Source organism: Typopeltis vanoorti, chromosome 15 (genome assembly GCF_054136105.1).
Source record: "Typopeltis vanoorti isolate ZY-2024b chromosome 15, IOZ_Tvanoo_1.0, whole genome shotgun sequence".
Taxonomy (NCBI): domain Eukaryota; kingdom Metazoa; phylum Arthropoda; class Arachnida; order Uropygi; family Thelyphonidae; genus Typopeltis; species Typopeltis vanoorti.
This window is the reverse complement of record NC_143563.1, coordinates 79,409,527-79,426,604: the sequence shown is the minus strand read 5'-3', so window position 1 is coordinate 79,426,604 and position 17,078 is coordinate 79,409,527. Positions and strand designations below refer to the sequence as shown.

The 17,078-nt window shown below is 33.9% G+C and overlaps 1 protein-coding gene across 2 annotated transcripts in view; it reads right to left on the bottom strand.

Moving 5' to 3' along the window:
- Positions 1-17,078, bottom strand: part of kra (basic leucine zipper and W2 domain-containing protein kra) — a 168,419-nt gene that overhangs the window by 93,257 nt on the left and 58,084 nt on the right. For both annotated transcript variants that reach the window (XM_090405613.1, XM_090405614.1), the window contains exon 3: positions 6,432-6,608. In XM_090405613.1, coding sequence (XP_090261739.1) covers positions 6,432-6,608 — 177 coding nt within the window. The remainder of the gene's footprint in view (positions 1-6,431; positions 6,609-17,078) is intronic.

The following is a 17,078-nucleotide window of genomic DNA, read 5'->3' as shown; positions in this document are numbered from 1 at the left end:
CTTTAACAGTCGTTTTTAGCGATTTTGCTGAAAAAGAAGACTGCATTTATAAATCCCTTTTCACTTACTGAACAAATAATCTTGACGATGCCTAGTAATATATAAATGGAACTTATTGATCTCAAAACCAATTCTTTATTGAAAATGAAATTTAATGAACTTCCTTCACTCCCAGATGCTTCTGATATAATTAATTTCTGGCGATCGTTGCCCTGTGAACATTTTCCAAAACTGAGAAAATTTGCTCAGAGTTATATCTGTCGTTTTGGAACTACATACAGATGCGAACAAGCATTTTCATCAATGACAATGATTAAGAACAAACTAAGGTCGCGAATGACTGATTCAAATTTGAAAAACCATTTGATGCTTTCTGTAACTGATTTAACTCAAAACATTACAAGCTTAGCAAAAGCAAAGCAATTTCAAAAGTCTCAATAAAATAATTAATGTTTATCTTGTCCTTATATGAAATCCTTTTATTTAAAACTGCTAAAAGTGTCTATATTACCATATATATATATATATAATAAATCATTTTATGCATAACTGTTAAATATATCCATATTACCATATTTTAAAAGGGCTGAAAAGTGGTATAAGTATGTATGGCGCATCTTAACTAAAAAATGAAAAAATTGTCGCATGAACATATAAAAGGTTGGCTACCCCTGGGTTAGAGTATCTACTCTCCAGCCAACAGATGTATATTTGAATCCTGGTGTGAGATCACTGCCTATCAATTTAGTTTTTGTCAAAAAAAACTTCTAAAGAAAACATATCTTGCACCGATGATTTTTTAACTTTAATTTGGGGAAAACAGTGTTAGAGTTAAACAGAGTTATATTTGGGAAATATGGTATACTGTTTTTTAATTTTTCTCTGCGTTCTCCTAAAGCACATGCTGAATTACTTGCTAGGAAGAACTTTAATGTGCTTTCTTTTCCTACATGATTGATCCTTAACTGCCTGAACTCATGTTCTGATTTTTCTATCCTTGCATACAACTTCATCACCACATGCCTCTCTGGATGTTTTCCATCAGTGTGTGAAAATGAGTGGCCAAGGTCTGGTTCTTGTTTTTAGTCTTTCATTTTTTTCTAGAATAATATTTGTATATTTGAGTCAACAGTTCACATCTGATAACTGTTTGACACAACTTTCTTGCACATATATTTTTTAATTTAATGAAGCTGATTTTATCCTGCTCAAAATTAAATGATGATTAATCTGTACTTCAAATTCTCTTTATACTCAATGTCCCAAATCACGGCGAGGACATTGCTAGCAAGAATAATTCATCATAGTGTAAGTAATGACTAGTCCATATCCTGAACAGAAATTCAGCAGCTGCTTTCCATTATTATCAGCATTGCTCTTTTCTCCAATTTTTCTGAAGAATTTCGATGTGCCTGGTATTCATTTCCTACTCTAGGATTGATCTGCAACAAGGAGCAACCGTTTGTTTTTCTTCATCAGCTGCTTTCTCTAATGACTCAAAAAATTTCCTCAGTAGAACCTTCTGTGGGGCCATACATATAAGTCTCAGTGTTCGATTCCCCAATTTGATGTTTATTCAAACCATCTCTACCTGATACTGCTTTCCATTCAAGAAGATTGTCTTCATATTTAGTGTTGAATACTACTACTCTTTAATTAAAGATACCAAGAAATTATATACTTGGTTTAATTCTTTATCCAAGTGTAAGCAAACAAAGTCTGCACCTGAAATATAATCAGGACAGGGCAACTCGTATATAAACGCTAATGACTTCACATCACTTGCCTTAGTATCCCATAATGCAAAGCACATGTCGAATACTAAGGCAAGTGATGTGAAGTCATTAGCGTTTATATACGAGTTGCCCTGTCCTGATTATATTTCAGGTGCAATCTTTGTTTGCTTACACTTGGATAAAGAATTAAACCAAGTATATAATTTCTTGATATTTTTAATTTATAGCATAACCAAGTGGAAAAAATTTCTAACCGCTACTCTTTACATTCCATAATCATTACAACCTGAACATAACATCTTTTTGTCTTTTTTATTTCAGTATTGAGGCTCTATAGTTCAGTCAGGGCTTTCCAACCACTTTAGTTAAAAGTCCTGATTTTGAATCCCACCTAATTTAAAGCTCTGATAAAAAAAAAAAAAATCAGGAATTCTTCAGGTGAATTAGCCAGTCTCATGAAGAGGTGGCAGGGCTTCCTCCCTCCTGGAAATTAGGATTTTTCATTCTCAAAAGAGGCAAAGCTTGAATAACACACATGATTTATCATGAGCAGAATTAGGTTACTAAGAAGTCAAGTTTCTTGATCATGGCAGGCCAAGAAACTTGGCTTCTAAGTAACCTAACAGCTCATTAGCCACAGTGCATAACCTGAATTCTGCTGAGTCAGAATTTATTCCAGTAACGACTTTTCATAGATGACAACCTGGCTTCCTGATGGAAACAGAGGAGGATCATTGTTTAAGAGGGCAATCACTGAGCCAGCATGAAATTCCATCATGGTATAACATACTGTTTTAATTTAAAACAAGAATATGATTTGATTGAGTAAATCCAAAATTGCCAACCCATTCTTATTACTTCAGTATCTTGTTATATATCTGCTGATGAGATGTACTAAAAGGTGATAAGTATTACAGATAAAAGTATTCAGTCATTCAATTATGGTATTATGAGTAGTGCAATAAATTACTGCAGTATGTTATGAATTAGATGTCATCCAATAATTCCTCACATGTGCATTTATGATCTCCTTGACTTGGGAGAAGGGGGATATGGGAATGTGTTGCAAAAATAGCTAACCAATGATTTTTGTTTTTGATTTATGGCTGACACAACTCAATGTACGAGGCCTGCAAAGTGTAGGAGCTGGCTGGGTTGCCTCTGCAGTGAAAAACCTGAATTTCTGATAGGAAAAGCCTTGTCACTTCAATATCAGACTAGCTAAATCTAGCTCACCTTCAGCTGAAAAAAAAAAAAAAAAAAAAAAAAAAAAGAGTTGTTGCATCCTATGTAGAATTTGAATCTTGGTCTCCCTAAATAAAGGGCATTGCCAATAATAACAAAAATGAGCTACTGAGATTAACCAATGATAAATGGCATTTGTGTGTACTATTAGCTTATTAAATCAGTACATGAGAGGCAAATAATCATCTAATTATAATGTGTGATTACATGATTCATCTTGGCATGACATTCTGACAACCCGTACAATTACGTTAATTGTGCTTATTATGGTTGGTTTATTGGCACAAAAACAGTAAAGATCATTCTGCACCACATGAAATGTTACAAAAGTACTAAAGATACTAAGAAATAGTAATAACAAGAAATTAGTACAAAAAAAACAATACAATATCTATACACAAATAAAATTTCTAATCAAATATCATTGTATAAATTAAAAACTTCATGTAATTTGTCTGAGTATGATAAGATCTATTCAAATGTGTATGGTGCAGCCAGATTAGCTGGCATTTCATTCCTTTTGGGCAAAGGACTGAAGCTCCATCAGAACAAGGCAAAGGTTCAAATACAGAGTGGCTAACAGCTATTACACTGTTAACACACAGGAGGGTCACCAGCCCTCAATGGATAAGAATGTATAAAACAACTGATCTATGCAGAGCTTAGCAAGAAAAACTTACTTCAGTTTTTACACTGACCACACTGCCAATGCTTAATTTCAGGCTTAATCTCATGCAATTTATTTGTCAGTGCTTCCTGTCATTACTACCACTAATCTTATAAACTGTCAGTAGCCTATATACAGGACTGACAAATAGTACAAACTGATCTAGCAGTTACATCTACAATATCATTTCTTTCCAATATGGTTGAGAATCATCCAGCACAATGGTCAAAATTAAGGATCTTCAATTTGTACAACTGCAGAATTTCTCAAGAATTGAATGTGGATAGTACATAGGTACAGAGATGGCTGGTAAAGATCGATTTGGTATAAATCTTATTTTTGGTAGCAGGTTTCTCTCTCTCTTTTTAAAGGGTAACCTGAATTGCACACAGCTCAGCTGTATAATTACTGCATGAAAAGGGGATCAAATTGGAGATAACATGGCCAGGAAACATAGCAGCATTTCAAATTATGAATCATCAGTATAGACGGGTAAAAAATTAGCGTACTCTCTTCTGTGTGCTTTAAAAGACTGCATATAAATGGATGATGGCATACGACACTTCCTTAACTGGCAAAGTGAGGTTGCATGATGGAATGTAAACCTAAGGAAGAATGTCATGTTCAGTGTAGGTAATGTCCATAATCATGCCAACTGTTCCCACAATTATTTCATATATATACTGAATGGAAAAATGGAAGTCTGATATGCAATGTTGAGCATCCCAACAAAGAGAAAAAAATATTAGTCTATGTACAAGGTGTAACAATTTAATTCCCGGAATGCACCTGTAAAAATCCTGTGTTCGGAACTATGCATTAGTTCTATACATTGGCAGATACATTCACTAACAATCCCACCACCCCTCCTCACAACAATATGGAGTCATTAAGACATGACACAACAGGGCTAAACTTATCTGCTCAAATGACAATGCCCTAAACCACATTCTCAACACTTTCTCAGCCAATCAGCCAATGGCTATCCCCCCCCCAAAAAAAATATTGAAACCAGTAAACCACAACCCCCCTCCCCACTCACAACAAGGATTACTCTAAATCCATCACCATACCCTACATCCGAGGCACCTCGGAAAAAATCACAAAAATCTTAAAAAAACATAACTTCTTGTTAGAGACCATATAAAAAATTGGCATCCCTTATCTGCTCTACTAAGACCAACCTCCCCCTCCCCCCTCCCCTAGACCTACCTGGTGTATACCAGGTCCCTTGCAGCTGTAAGCTGTCCTACTTTGGCCAAACAGGCAGGACAGCAAATATCAGAATTTCAGAACACAAGGACTACATCCGTTTTCACCAATACAGCCACTCTGGTCTTGCTGACCATGCGCTGGATACCTGCCATAGAATACAGTGGAAGAAAGCCAGGATAATACACCGTAGCAAATACAGATATGAAAGGCTTTTCATGGAATCAGCTTCAGCCCTAAGAAACGATCCAAACCTCAACAAATTTGGCTGCATGAGACTTCCTCAAATTTGGGAAACCTACATCAGAAGACCTTCAGCCCAATCGCCCAAGAATACCAACATTGCCCGCTAGAGGGCACAATCAGGACTTTAGGAGAAACAATAGCTTCCTACTTCTTCCTCGCTTACTGTTTTGTTATGCCTGCGTGCACGTGTCTTGTACTTAAGTTCTTGAAAATGGCAACGTGACTTTGCTGAAATATTGAAATATATTAAAATTTATTTTAATGTATATCCTAGTACGCTGTAATTTCCTTAAATTATATAGTGAAAATTCTTATCATGTAAAATGCTCAAATACATAAATACACTAAGCTAATTCATGTTGTTAATTGTGAACTAAGCTTATTCCAATACTACATTGTAAATCTCTACCTGTTAAAGAGTTGTTGTGATAATAACAAGATATAAATTTGTCTTATTTTGTATTATTAGCAGTGAAACAAATGAAAATCAGTCAGGAAGGTGCATTTTTGAGAGTATCTGCATGCAAACTTTTAGAGAGAATTAGCTTATTAAATTAATTATAAGATACTAACTCCTGGTTGAAAATAAAATTTCATTACATTCATTGGAGGCCACCCAAGATCAAATAACTTGATAGTGAATGAGATTAAAAAAATAAAAATAAATAGGGGAGGGGGGGGGTAGGTATTATTTCTGGGAAAATTCGATGTTACTCCTCTTAAAAAACTATTATTAATATGGCTATTTTAGACTGTTTCCGTTTAGGAGTGTCCCTAAAAAAAAAAAAAAAAAAAAAAAAAAAAAAAAAAAAAAAAAAATGAGGCAGTAAATTATATGAAGAAAATGAGGCAGAAAATTTTTTTTTTTTTTTGACATAATGACACCCTCCCAACTCATTTTCCTCTTATGAAAATAATTCATTATTTTCATCCATTAAGAAAGGTTAACACATGAAATTATATTTAGATTTCTGTGCAAAACAAAATCAGCAGTGACCATGTCTCAATGTTGCATAAGCAATTTAATTAAAATATTTTCAAAAAAATAAGTGTCATAATGTTACATTTTTCTAAATGAGTGAATTACAAGATGCTTACTTCTCTTTCAAACAGTAGCATGGAGGACTGTCATAACCAACTCAGAGAGCTAATGCTAGGGATTGTTTTTTTTAACAAATACAGAACACTTCTGCATTAGTAAAATTATATGGTAGTTAAAAATTTAAGTACGAGAAGATTGCATACTGCACCACTGAAGTCTGACAGAGTAAAGTGCACCAAATGTAAACCCTAACTCTTTTTTTTGTGCAAAATCTAATGTTTACCTAAAATTCCCCCTGCAAGGAGAATGTCAAAAAGAGTTTCTCCGTATCTTCTGTAGTCAAGTTTAGATCCAGCAGCGTCTAGAAACTTGTAAACCTGTTCTAGGTCAGTCCCAGTCTCATTGAGACCCTGCAGGATGGCATCTCTAAACCCTGCAGGGTCATATTTTTCTTTTTCATCTGTAAAGAAAGAAAATTAAAAAATTAAGCAAAAATTAGATGCTGGAAGGAATAATACGTAATATGATACCTAATTTAAAACATTACTACATGAAATCAACGATGTTCTTTATCTAGTAACCCAATTACTAACAATTTAAATCAAATTTCATTTACTAAAAAAAAAAAATGTATATATATATATATAAAAATTTCTTTTATGTTTGTCATCATTGCTCAGCAAATATTAATAATGAAATTAGCACTGTTTGAATGAGTACTTATGCAGCTTTTGTACATTTGAGAAAATTAGTTGTTTATGAATGGGACTTATTTGCTGCAACAAGATTCATGGTTTATAGCGCTAAGTATCACCAATGTTGTCTTCAGAGAATCCTCAAAATTCAGTGGAAATGTGGGTGCACTAATGTTTTGAATGAAGTTAACTGCACAAGTACTGAGACAATGATTGTCCACCACCAAATTGTTAGGCTTATCATTCAGCCCATATACACCTAAACCTCTTTTTACATGATAGATACGTTCCTAAAAATTACGCATAAATAGAATTTACGTAAAAAGAACTACTGACTCCATAGAAAAAGTGAAGATTGGTTCCAAACTTGAAATATAAGCAAAATAATGAAAAAAAAACAAACAAATATTAAATTCGTTAGGATCACAAGATTTTTATTTACATTTCATGGAGAACACATACATATAATGAATTTTAATAACTTAAAAAAAAAAAACATTGATTTCAGTTGTTCGCTAAGCATTCTATAAAAAAATTATGTTATTCGCTATCAGTTTCTGACAATAAACACAAATGCTTTCGTTTTCGTGACACTGTAATATCACTAGAACTACTAGATATGGTATTATCGTCATTGACTTCCACCTCAACTTGTGGAATTCTTCTTGTCATGTCTTGAACAAAGTACCACTGGTTGTTTCAGTAGTTTTAGGCAAGAACTCAGTTATTAATCGCTGTGTCGATGCTTTAGAAAAGTCACGATATAATTCTCTGTATGAAGACATTAACAACATAAGCTCACGTGAAAACTTCCCAGCATGTTCTTCATTTGGATCATGTCGGGCAAAATAATTGCCTGAATTACTGGCCAGTTTTTTTTTTTAAGTTTGAGAAAGAGTGATTATACATATGAATTTCTGCATTTGCTTATAAGGATTACTTGTAGATGAGTGAGGCAAGTTAAAACCTTCTTTAATAATCTCAGCAGTAAAAGTAGGATTATCTTGATCATTATCATTAACTTGTTCGCTTTAAGGAGTCTCAGAAACAATCTCCACTATTTCGTCTTTGCTAAGAGGTTTATCAATTAACAATTCTTCGATATCTGCCGACGTAAGATCATCAAATCCTTCTCCACCAATTTCACATGCCAAACTTATTATATTGGGAAATTCTGCAGTATGATTGAAGGGAACAGGAGCATTCTCTTTAATACATGTGGGCCAAATAACTTTCCAGCATTGATTCATCGTTTCTGGTCTCAATTCAGATAACAATAATCAAACCTGATCAATACAATCCATAATTGAAAATTTTTTCCACACATCCATAACTGGCAGTGTTTCATCATCATTTGGCTTGTTCAAAACATACTGAAATGTTCGTCTGACATGTTTTAAAAGTCGCAATTATAGAATGATCTAGAGGTTGTAGCAATGATGTGGTAGTGGGCGGCAGAAAAAAAAATTGCACATTTGAGTGTTCTATGGCAGGATGACCAGGTGCATTATCAAGAATCAAACGCACTTTAAATTCGAGACCCTTGTCATTCAAATAGCATCTAACTTCTGGCACAAAATGTTTGTGGAACCACTCAGAGAAAATATCAATGGTCACCCAAGTTTTTTTGTTGGCCATCCAATGAACTGGCAATTTTTGAAAATCTACGCCTTTCATTGGCAGTGGTCTTAATGATCGATTTAAGAGCAGCGGTTTTAACATCCGATCTCCTAAAGCAGGGGTGTTCAACCCGTTGATCGCGGAGTGATTTTTGGTCGATCTCTTGTGTTACTTACAAATTTAATTAAAACTGAAAACATAATATTTTATTTATCATTAGTTTGTATTATTTTTAATTCACTTTAAGTGTATTGCTATTGTTTATTTATTTGTCGTTAAAATTGTCAAATCAGTAATTTTCTTCTAAGTCCAGGTAAATGAATTAATTTGGATCAGTGGAAGTCAAACAGCAAGCCGAGTGAATACGATTATAAGCAAAGTGTAAAAACACGATTGTAGCTTAAATATTAAATATTCCAAAGCACATTACATTGATTTTTTACTTGGGTTAAGTTCCATGTGAATATTGAAAATAAATAAACCTTTGTTTGTCTCGGTATAGTTTGTATTAGATGTTTTTGTAAATAACTCTTTTGAAGCTAACTGTATATACTGCTTTAATAAGAATATGTTAGTGTTAAAAACAAAGGCAATGTTTTTGTCACTGAAGCTGTACATGGCGGCATTAGAGAGATTGTTATTGAAACTTATGTATGAGAAAGGCTTGCAGGCTCTAAGTGTAAACATCTTCGAAGTCAGTCAGAAAGAGATCAAACAACTTTCTGATGGCAGGCAACTTACAATCAAAAGAAAGCAGAGGAGAACAAAAGGTGTGCCGAACTTGAAATTTAAGATGAAAGACTAATACCGATTCTTTGGGGGTTGCCAAACTTCATGCGAGGTCTCAGATGAGGCCTAATAAAAAGGGACTGAAGCAAGCAGAAGGGGTCCCGGTTCCACAATTGCTGTCAGAGAGGAGGGCGCCCGATCTACAGTCGCCGTCAGAGAGACTGCCCAGATCCATGTTGCTTGAGAGAGGAGTTTCCCACTTCCAGAAAGGAGCTTCTCAGTTCAAGATGTCACTAGAGAGAGACTACTTCTAGGCTGCAGACAAGGTTTCAAATTGCCAAAAGGAAGAGTTCCAATTTCCAGACAAAAGTTTCCAGGCCAGGTTAATGTCAGACATTCACCAGTGTGTTGCATTTTCATTACAATTTGATGAATCAAACGACCACTGATATTGCTCAGTTAATGGTATTTATTCGCATGGTATTTCAAGATTATTCAAGTAAAGAAGAACTTTTGAAAATTATACCATTATTGGGAAGGGCTAGGGGAGAAGACATTTTTTCGGCATTTGATGAATTTGTGAAACAACACGAACTTCTGCTTTTTAAACTTGTGTCTATTACTACTGATTCCGCTCCTGCATTGATAGGTAATAAATCAGGCTTCATTTCATTATGTAAAAGCGATGACAAATATCCAATTTTTTAATGTACCACTGTATTATTCAGCAACAAGTACTGTGTAGAAAAAGATGTTTTGGATATTACATTTAAAATTGTAAATTCTGTTCGAGGAAAAGCCCTGCAATGGCAGTTATTTAAATTACAGGCAGATGATGATAGGGAACTTCTGTTGTACAATAATGTTCACTGGCTCAGCAGAAGTCAGTTTTTAGAAAGATTTCTTGTATTAAAAAAAATTTTAATACAAGAATATAAAAAATTTTCTTGATGAAAAAGGAGATATTTATCCACAACTGAGTGAAAAAAGATGGTTGTTACATTTAGCATTTTTAGTAGATTTCTGTATGAAATTAAGCAATTTAAATTTAGAGTTACAAGGGAGAGATAAAAATTTAATTGACATGTTTAGTTCAATAAAAACTTTCCAACAATACTTACTTTTATTAAAGAAAAATATAAATGACTGCGAATTTAGACATCTCCCATATTTATTAAAATTTTTTGAACAAAATCAAGAAATGCTTCACTATGATTTAAAAGAATTTATTCGTGAAATAGAATTAGTTGAGGAAGAAATAAATTCAAGATTTAAAGATTTTAATAAAACTGAACTGATTGTATCTTTTGTCAATAATCCATTTCAAGAAAACTTGAACATCACAGAAATTTCAAATAAAATTAGTGGGTTGTTTGATATAAACCAAGCTGAAGTAGAACTTGAGATAATAAACATTCAGAATAGTTTACATTTAAAATCAATAAACAATGAAGTCATTTGGAAGTATGCACATGAAAAATTCCCAATATTAACTGATATTGAGTGAAAAATTCTGTCGTGTTTCGGATAGACTTACTTGTCAGAATCCACTTTTTCAAATATGACCGTCATAAAAAATCAATTAAGAAACCAATTTACAAATGATCATTTGGATGATTGTCTGCGATAGGCCACTTCTTCATATCAACTTGACTATGAAAATATTGCTAGGTCCAGACAATGCCAAATTTCACATTAACTTTTTTTTTCTTTATTTTTTTTAATCAACCAGCATTTCCTGTAACTTGTGAGTTTTTGTAAATCAATCTGTTGTTTTTTCTAACTTTTGTTTTCTAAAATAGAGAAATAAATATTGTATTCCAATATATTTGTTTGTTTTTTTTTGTTGTATTAAAATAATTAAAAGTGTTAAATAAATTTTTAAATACACAAATAAGGTTTCTAGTTGTGAATTTTTTTCAGTTGTTTATTTGTGCGTAAATCAGATATCAGGTTGGGGGAACATGATCTATATAAGAGAGTAGATCGCGAACTTTTTATAGAAAAGTAGCTCGCGTACTAAAAAAGGTTGCACACCACTGTCCGAAACCGTTCGAACAAAATAGGAGTGTTATGCGATCCTTTACTGCTTTGAACCCACCAAGTTTTTTTGCATTTTTGATACGTAAGTTCTTTATGCCATTTTTTTCCAGAAAAGGCCGGTTTCATCCATATTCCAAACTTGTTCACGAGTGTAACCTCCATCTTCAATTATTTTAGCAAGTTTTTGTGGAAATGCTTTAGCAATGTTTCACAAATTAAAGGTGAAATGGCAGAAGCCATTTCACCTTTAATTTTTATATGATGAAGAGCATGTCTTTAAATAAACTTAGCCAGCCAAAAATTGCTTGCATGAAATTCATATTTTTTCCTCGATTGATTTGAAGTATCTGGCTGCAGATTTTTTATCTGTTCATAAAATCTCAATGCTGATTGCTTGATGGAATTTCCATCAACTGGCATTCTTTTTTGTATATTATCTTCTATCCACATCACTAAAGCTCTTTTGGCCTTTTCTAGAACATACCGCTTTTCTAATAGCCTGTTCATTTTTCTTTATAGATCTGACAGTTGATTCACGGACTCCAAAATGCTTACTCACAGTCGTCCACCTTCCCCAGTTTGAAGACGATCTAAAATTTGAATTTTTACATCCAAGGAAACGGCTTTCCTTTTTTTTTCTTGGTTATCAGCAACATCATGTGAGGGCTGGATTAAAATCTTTGGTTAATGAAATGAAAGTTTGAAAATTACATATAGCTTACCATTTATTATTTCTTGGCAAAATTATTAATGTTATAAAGCGAATTTTATTTTGATTTCACTTAAAAAATGCAAATGCAAAAAATGCAGTAACTGTGTTGTCTAACTCAAACACCAAATTCAAACTGCTAAGAACTGCTTTTTTTATGCGCAGTCAGTTATGTAATTCGGGGAATTCCCAATAAATGAAATTTGTAAGAATTTAAAATTTTCTTAATTGAAACAAGAATGGGAAAAAAAAAAAAAAATCCCAGTTCTTAATTGAAACGTGAATGCAATTCTACAAAATTCTCAGAATTTTCTTGAGTTACGGATTTTTTCCTAACTTAGACTTTAGGTTGGTCACATAAAAGTGAATTAAAATCGCTTAAAAAAAAAAATTCATTTTGATATCCCAATTCGTGTAACTCCGAATTCGCATAAAAAAAATTCACATAAAAAGAGGTTTAGGTGTACCAGATATTCTTTCTTCCTTAATCCTCCCCTTTTCTACCTTTTACGGTGTCAACATATGTAACTTTGCAGTTCTTATAACCGCAACCGTACTCAAGGATAAGGGGTTAGCCTTATGCTTCCATGGTGTGTCCTTTGTCTGTTCTGGGAGACAAAAAATCTGAGTTTATGGGTGAAAAAAAAACCCTACCTCTGTATGAGACCGGCTAACTCACCTTTTGTCTAAAGGGACTTCACACACTGACAGGAATCGAACCTAGGTCTTTCCAACCTAAGGGCTTCATTTATATCGACTGAGCTACAGAGGCTCATATACCAGATATATGTATTCAAAAACAAGTCTCAGAACTGAAAGAAAACAAAAGAACAAGAAGAGCAAAAGAAGCATTTCAAGAATAACCTGAAGGCAAATATGTTTCATCTAGAGACAGAGCTTTCCAGTTAAAATAGAGAAAGGCTGCATGTTCAGAACTGCAGAATGTACCACAAAAATTAGATGAGAAGAACAAAAAAAAAATAACATTCAAATTGAATGAACAAATGTTCCGTAACCATTAGTGCCTGTTGGAGGCATAATTCACGCTGCGAGCAGTATTGATGAGTCCCTGACTCACTAAAAACTTTAATGAAAAAGAACTAATATAGAAACATCTGGAGAATTGAAAATAAAAACTGAGAGAGAGATAGATTACACAATATATAACTTAAAATAAGGAGTACATCTGGCAAGTGTGGCCACTGTGAAACTAGCAGTGAAAGACTGTGGTAGTTGAAAAAATAAATTTCTGTGTTTTGTCTCAAAAGCATAACTTCCAGTTTATCTAACCCTTGATCTACTCATACTACTAAATGCATGATACATTTACAACATTTGTGAGTAGGAAGAGCATAAAAATTTATAAACAAAAATATACAGATATTTCAGTTATACAAGTGGGCAGGCAGAAAACAGTAATAAAAAAAAAAAAAAAAAACAGGAAAGTGACATACATCTTAGACATTAAAGGATAGAGGAGAACTAAAAATTAACAGATATATAAATATATAGATATCAGTGGCATAACATGCCCACTTAGGTTGGGTATGTTGTCGTGTAGCTTATGCAACCCAAGCTACAAAATACTGTATGATTGCACTGTTATTGATGTATGAAAGTTTTAAGAGCAGATAGCACATCAACACCCATCTTAATTGGTCTAATGCAATTAACTGTAGGATAACTTTGAATGCTTTAATTTATCCATTAATATAATTTTACATATGGAAAGCAAAAAGATCAAATGAACAATAACTTGCTTCACGCATGCCATTTACATGAGAAGCACAAAGGGTTTATGCTTCGTGGTAAGATTACATTATCAGTGAGACAGATAGTTTGAATTTTGATATGGATGTTTAAATACAGCCATATAATGTGCACAAAAATCATTAATCTTTTCCCTCTTTTACCTTTAAGGTGTCAAGGGTTTTTATTCCTTATAACCGCAACCGTTATACTAGGATCAAGTGGTTGGCCCTATGCCTCCGGTGCATACTATGAGTGTAGATGCATGTTCTCAAGGCCAGTTTGCCTGCTTGCAGGAGTAAAAACCCCAGATAAACTGGGGAGAAACATCAGGTAGTCCATGCCCAAGACCAGCTAACTTGGCTGTGTCTGAGAAAGATCCTAAGCTCCTCACATCAGCAACAGGAATTGAACCAAGGACACTCCTTTCCCAGGCATATGGTTGCAAAGTAGCCACTCGGCCAACCATGCAGACATATTTTCAGATTGAACCAAAGAAAGGCTGAAATAAATCTTTTTACTTATTTATACACAAGTTTCAACTTCCTTACTATAATCAAATCATACAATCTGCAAAAGCTCTGGCAGAAAACGGGACATATAGTAGATCATTAACACTGTTTCTCTTTGTAAATGTGGGCAAAAAAAAAAAGTTCTAAATTATTTATAAAATATTATATGTCTATATAGTTGTTCCTAAATACATCAGTTCGCACTTCATTCAAGTAAAACAGATGAAACTCAGAAAACAAAAACAGCAACTCATGAAAAATGACAACATTCAATTGGATTGGTTGACACAATAACCAATCATAGGCACTGATTTCTAGGTGCTATTGTCTCAGCGCTCACCCTGCCTCGCCTTCTGGGCGGTTTAAAACCACTGGAATGCTAAGAATTTGACCTGCCACCCACCATCCGTACATGTATTCAAGGGGCTCAAAGGTGTATTTATTTGTGACCCAGGCAATTAATGCAAATGTGATGAAATGAATCGACACTTTACGTATCAAAAAGTGTCCTCTTCATGAAGCATTAGCATATTGTGTTTATTTTTAAGAATCACACCAAGCCAGGAAACAATTAGAGGAAATGAGAATAAATGTAAAAATATAATATTGGTGGTATTGCTATTGTATGGATGTGCACACCCCGAATATTCGCCCCTGATATCTATCTGGTATATGCAATATCGAAATTTCTAAGATGGTTATTTAAAACTAGAAAAAGATGTAGAACGAAATGTAAAATGAAATGAAAAGATTAGAATGAATTGTATACTTTACCAAAGAATAATAGAGAAATATTGACAAAGAGATGAAACAACAAAAAGATTAGGAATATATAACAATTACAATGAAAATCAAAAAAATTATGTCACAATAAATACAAAATAACTGAAAACCAACTTTAAAATATGCTAAAAATTAAAATAAATAAAAAAATAAACAAAGTTAAAGTAGCCAAAGAGAAACTAGAAGGCCGAGGGAAAATTCCAGCATATACTTGAAATATGGTACAGTACACAACCACACTACAGCAAATCCCAAGGGACCAGAGAGAAATTGTTACAATGCAATCTTTGCTGTAGTGAATTTATACAGTAAAAACACTTATTTCCCCCACATTCCATTCTGATGAAACAAAAGAAATGGATGAACTTCCAAGGTTGACTGCCCTCAATCTTGCATCACAAAACGTTCTATGCAATAATTCCCCTCACCTGTCTCAATCATATCACCAACTCCCTCCTGTCTTTGAAGTTCTGAAGATCACATTCTCTCAATCTATCCTCGTACTCAACATTCAAGTCCTGAGAGTGTCAGTTATTCATATTCTCTCTCTCCTCCACCCCACCCAATGATTTCTTATCAAAAATACAGCTAAGTGACCAGATCTGTGCACAGAAATCCAAATGTGATCTACTTAGCATCTTATACAGTGGAACTGTTAATTGTACATCAGCATCTTTTCATTATTGCAGCAATTTCCTAGGTAATTCTTACAACTTGTGCAATGCGTCCCCTAAACTTTGGTTCCCTGTACACTATGATACTCATATCAATTGCCTCCTCCTCCTCCAGTGTAATAAACCTCATTCCTTCTTCTCTGGCCATAATGCATAACTTTACATATAGCAACAGTAAATGACATCCCCATTCTTCAGCCCAAAGCACTAACCTACTCTAATCCTCCTCTAACATCTTGAATAATGTAAATGATTTTCAGTACCTTGGTTCTATATTGATACTCAGGGGTCACCAAAGTTATTTGCCCGTCAACCCCTTCAAGCGTTTCTTGACTTCTTATTGACCCCCTATATTTTACTATTACGTAATTATAATAGGATAAGCAAAAAAAGCCGCTTATGTGAGTTTTAGATTGTTTATTTTATAGTTACAGTGTTTATTGTATGTATAACATAGTATATATTATTATATTACTATCACTAGTAATATCACTGGAATTACTAGTGATATTAATAAACTACTGGTATTAATATCACTGGTATTACTACCAGCGCTGCTCAACTCTTCAACATAGAGAAGTTTAGTTCGTGAATGAATAACGATTGAATTATAATATGTATGTTGATGAATTTTAGAACATTAATGCTCACTTGTATGTCGATGTGCAAAAATGAGACTGGGATCGAATACTTGTAAGTATCAGTAAATAAGAACCACGTATGTGTTGCAATCTCGCTCCCACTGCGCCGGCCGGCAGGAACCACCAACATCTGTTTATTGGTAAATTACGTCATTTTGGACTACTTCATTGGCCTCAGTAACTATTTTCATGACCTTACTCCATCTTACAGGTCCTATTCATGGACCTGTAAGATGGAGGTACTGATCCCATGATTCACTCTTAATTGCGTTGTCATTACCTCCATGTCTTTTGTCATGGAGGTAATCCAAGTTAACCGAATTAAATATTACCCATACAATGATGTCTTATATTTTTCTGTCGACCCCCAATCGACCCCTAACAATGTCATATCAACCCCTTTGACGACCACTGCTCTAACTGATAGTGAAAAGAAAACACAAAGCTCAAGTCCATAAAGTCTAACCAATATCTGGAAATTAAATCTAACAAAAATTTTTACCGAATTTGTCTGCACAAAATCATCAGTCACGCCAGATTTAAATACGGTGTCCAGACATGGAATATCACACCTCAATGGGCAGCTGATATCATCAATAGCTTTGGAATGACATGCCTTCGAACAGTACTAGGATATACCTGGCAATATTACATTCCATACTGTCATTCTTGAAGAAATCCAGTAGAATTCTAACCCTAACAGAAAGTTCAAAACAGCCAACTAAGATGGTTGGGACACCAGCTTAGACATCCACAGTTTATTTATGTTCAGTGC